General features: G+C 60.8%; 1 protein-coding gene across 1 annotated transcript in view; it reads right to left on the bottom strand.

The window, feature by feature from the left end:
* Positions 1–726: 726 nt before the first annotated feature.
* Positions 727–3,606, bottom strand: part of PPP2R2C (protein phosphatase 2 regulatory subunit Bgamma) — a 75,076-nt gene continuing 72,196 nt past the window's right edge. Inside the window, exon 8 of the mRNA XM_006153664.1 lies at positions 727–1,559. Coding sequence (XP_006153726.1) covers positions 1,268–1,559 — 292 coding nt within the window. The 3' untranslated portion in view covers positions 727–1,267. The remainder of the gene's footprint in view (positions 1,560–3,606) is intronic.

Here is a 3,606-nt window from a genome sequence, read left to right as displayed (position 1 = left end):
CCCCGGGACCCTCGTCATCGGCACACCTGCTCTGTCCTACTTCACAAGACAAAGAGGAATTTCCCTTCCAGAACCTCCCACGAGACTGTCACTTTAGTAGGAGCCACCAACGTGGTGGATTGGCAAGAGCCTTGTGTGAAGACCTGGATGAGATTCCCGACGCCAGCACTGGGCTGGGGCCGGCCGGGGACAATTCGTGGATCTGTTCAGAACCTCAGTTTCCTCGTGTGTGTAAAGCGGACAAGAATTATGCACCTTTAATCCCTGGCACCGAGCCCAGAGCCGGGCACTCAGTGAGCAGGTGGTGTTTACAGAGGAAATGAATGGACACCCACCGCACAGTCATGAGAACGATTCCACAAGGTCCTGGCTGCGGACGGTGTCAAATCCCGGAAGGGGCTGGCCGGTGTTGAAGGATGACGGGAGAGCTACCGCGCTGCGGAGTGGGGTGTCGGGATCACCCCGCAGGGCTGGGCGGCTGGCCTGCCGTCCCTGATGCCCCAATGCCGGTTAGTTCAATGACGATGACAGGCACGCACACCGAGGGGCCCCCACCCTTCCCCAGGGGAAACTGCCAGACCTGGGACCCGGATAGGGACGTTCAGAAACCCCCGGAGAGGAGCCTGGCCCTGTGAACTCTCAACATCCAAAAATCAAAGAGGAGACGGTGGGCCCGAGACGGGGCGCACTGCTCCATTATAACCAAAGGGGAGACAGCAGGCCCAAGACGGGGCGCACTGCTCCATTATAACCAAAGGGGAGACAGCAGGCCCGAGACGGGGCGCACTGCTCCATTATAACCAAAGGGGAGACCACGGCCGGAGACGGGGCGCACTGCTCCATTATAACCAAAGGGATGCCTGTCTGTCCCGAGCCCTGATCTGGGCAGGAGACGTGGGGGGAAGCAGCCCCCATCAGCTCCAGCCTCCCCTGAAAGGACCCACTGGAGTGAAAAATCAACCGGGACACGTCCAAAGTCCCGATGATGTAGTGACGACCGCAGCCCGCAACGGAAGGTGCGGGCATGAACCCTGAACGTAGGACTCGACGATCGCGTCCATGTTATGATGTGTGGCTGTGAGTCCTCCTTTCCCTTTGTGAGAGCAGACGATCCCACCAGAGGCGCTGCTGGCCGAGGGAGGACGGAGGGCCGAGCCCGTCACCCGTCCCCACCGGCCACCTCTGTGGCTGTCTCTGCCACCGCTCTCATCCTGCCCACTCCTGCACTGGGGCAGCCCCCGCGAGGCTGGCTGTCGGCTTCGGCTCCCTAGTGCATGTCCGAGTTCACCTTGTCCTGGAAGATGTACAGGTTGTTGGTGGCCGCGATGGCGATGATGTTCTCGGCCGGGTGCCAGGCCGTGTGCAGGATCTTCTTGGTGAAGTCCAGGCTGTCCACGCTGATGTCGTCACGCCGCCGCTTGCCGCCCACGCACACGCGCCGCGGCTTGAGCACGGCCCTGGGCTTGCTGCTCTCCCTCGAGGCCTCCAGGGTCACGTCCCTCTTGGTGTTGCGGTCAAACATGCGGAAGAAGTTGTTGTAAGCCCCCGTCATGATCACGCTGGCGGGAGAAGAGGCGTCGGTTAGGGAGGGCGGAGAGAGACCTGCATCTTCTCATGACAGAACCTCAGGGCCTGCGGGACCAACGCTCCCTGGAAAGAGAGCCCATATCTGCCTCGACGCCCCCTCGTTCTCGGGGTCTCCTGTCCCCACTCACACTTCAGCCACCGCCACCATGCAGGCTGCGGGGCAGGGAACTAAGAGCCCTTTAGTGCTCTGCCCCAGACACCTGCCAACACCTCTTGTGGTTGCCCTTGACCCCGGGAGAGACTGCTCCAGACTTTAAAGGCTATGCAGACCCCAGAGGAAAATAAACAGAAGACAGCAGGGTGGGAACCCCACAGCTGACAGGGCAGGCCTCTGAACCACCCCAACCATTCCCTCCTGCTCTGGGGGCTGAGTGAATAAGTGAGCGCTCCCTGCCAGGTGGGAGGAGGCAAATGCTTCTGAGGGCAGGTGTCCAGACCGCCCGTCCCGCTGGGGCAGCCGTGCATTCGTCCACGGCTGCTGGGGGGAGTCTCCATGGTGCGAGGAGGAGAGGAGGACAGATCCAGGGGCCGAGGCCTAGGGAAGGGTTTGGGGTTGGCCTGTGAGAGGCCCTGGAGGCAGAAGAGCGGGGAGGAGGAAGGGATCCCAAGAAGCCGTAACAGGGAGACAGGTCCTGTTTCACAGCCTGCGGGGAGGTGGGCGCTTGTCTCTCCTTCTGGGAGGCGAACTGTGCTTCCCTGCTCTGAGAGGCTGCCATGTGGGCCCTGGGCCTGCCAGGGCCTCTCTGTCACCCAGTCACACAGGAGCTTCCAGTGCCGGGGATGGGGGCAGAGTGGGGGTGGCCACCTGGCGAGGCAGGCACCTAGGGTTCATGGGACTGGCCTGGGCCCCGGGTGACGCTGTCATGGACGGAAGAGGACACATCTCCTTGTTACCAGGTCTCCTGTGGGAGAACACGGGCACATCAAGTGGCACTGGGAGAACGTGGTCCCCGGCCCATCGGTGAGAGTCCTAGCATGGGGACTGGCCTGGGCCCCGGGTGACGCTGTCATGGACGGAAGAGGACACATCTCCTTGTTACCAGGTCTCCTGTGGGAGAACACGGGCACATCAAGTGGCACTGGGAGAACGTGGTCCCCAAGGCCCATCTGTGACAGTTCTAGCATGGAGCGGGGCCATCACGGGTCTGCCCTCAGGCAGACAAGGATGACTGCCAGGTGCCACCGCTGTCCAGGGGCCATTTCTTAACAGATGGTGACGGCAGCGGGGGGAGGCCCCCACTGCTGCCTGGCTCGGGAAACGGCTCAAGGGAGGGCATGCAGCAGATGGCGGGGCAGCCACGCCGCTGGACTCGCACACGGCCGACTGCAGTTTGAGTCCTGGACCAGGGGCTTGTGAACCACGCGGGGCACGAGTGCCCAAATCCCCAGAGGAAAATGGAGAAGGGATTGTGGCATGGCCACGCCCCCCAGGGTGATTTCTCACTTTCCCTCTCACTGTACCACCCCCCACACAGCCCAAGCTAGGCATGCACCCTAAGCCAAAAAAAAAAACCTTAAAAAAAAAAGAAAGAAAGAAAAGGAAAACGGTGAAGGGGAGCGCTGGTGTCCCCATCAGAAGCAGGTGACAGCTAACTGTCCCCTAAGGGCAAAAGGCACAGTACTATGAAAACAAAGGGGTTCCCTGAGTCCCTTTCCCCGTCATCTGTCTTCAGAATTCCGACTCATTCGCTCTTTATGGAAAGAACCGTTTAGTCGACTTGGGGACTGGCCAAGGATTCTCCAGGTGATCTGAGGTTTGGTGTTAGCCCATGAGGGCTTCGGGGCATCCCGCCCACTCTGTGCAGTTCCTGGAGACACTGTGCCAGCTGGGGCCGGGCCCTTGACTGGAGCCAAGTCTGCATGCCAGCCTTGAAGTCACCTCCCCTCACGTCAATGACTTTCTCTGAGTGGGGCGGATACTGAGGATGGAAACCTCTCCATAAGGAGGCTCTTCTAGAAGTTCCTGGTAGTCAGGCTCACCTGGTAAGGCTAGGGGTCTGGCAGGAGCAGAGGGCAGAC

Source organism: Tupaia chinensis, unplaced genomic scaffold, assembly GCF_000334495.1.
Source record: "Tupaia chinensis unplaced genomic scaffold, TupChi_1.0 Scaffold000384_1, whole genome shotgun sequence".
In the NCBI taxonomy this organism is placed as follows: Eukaryota; Metazoa; Chordata; class Mammalia; order Scandentia; family Tupaiidae; genus Tupaia; species Tupaia belangeri.
This window is presented reverse-complemented; position numbering and strand designations above follow the sequence as displayed.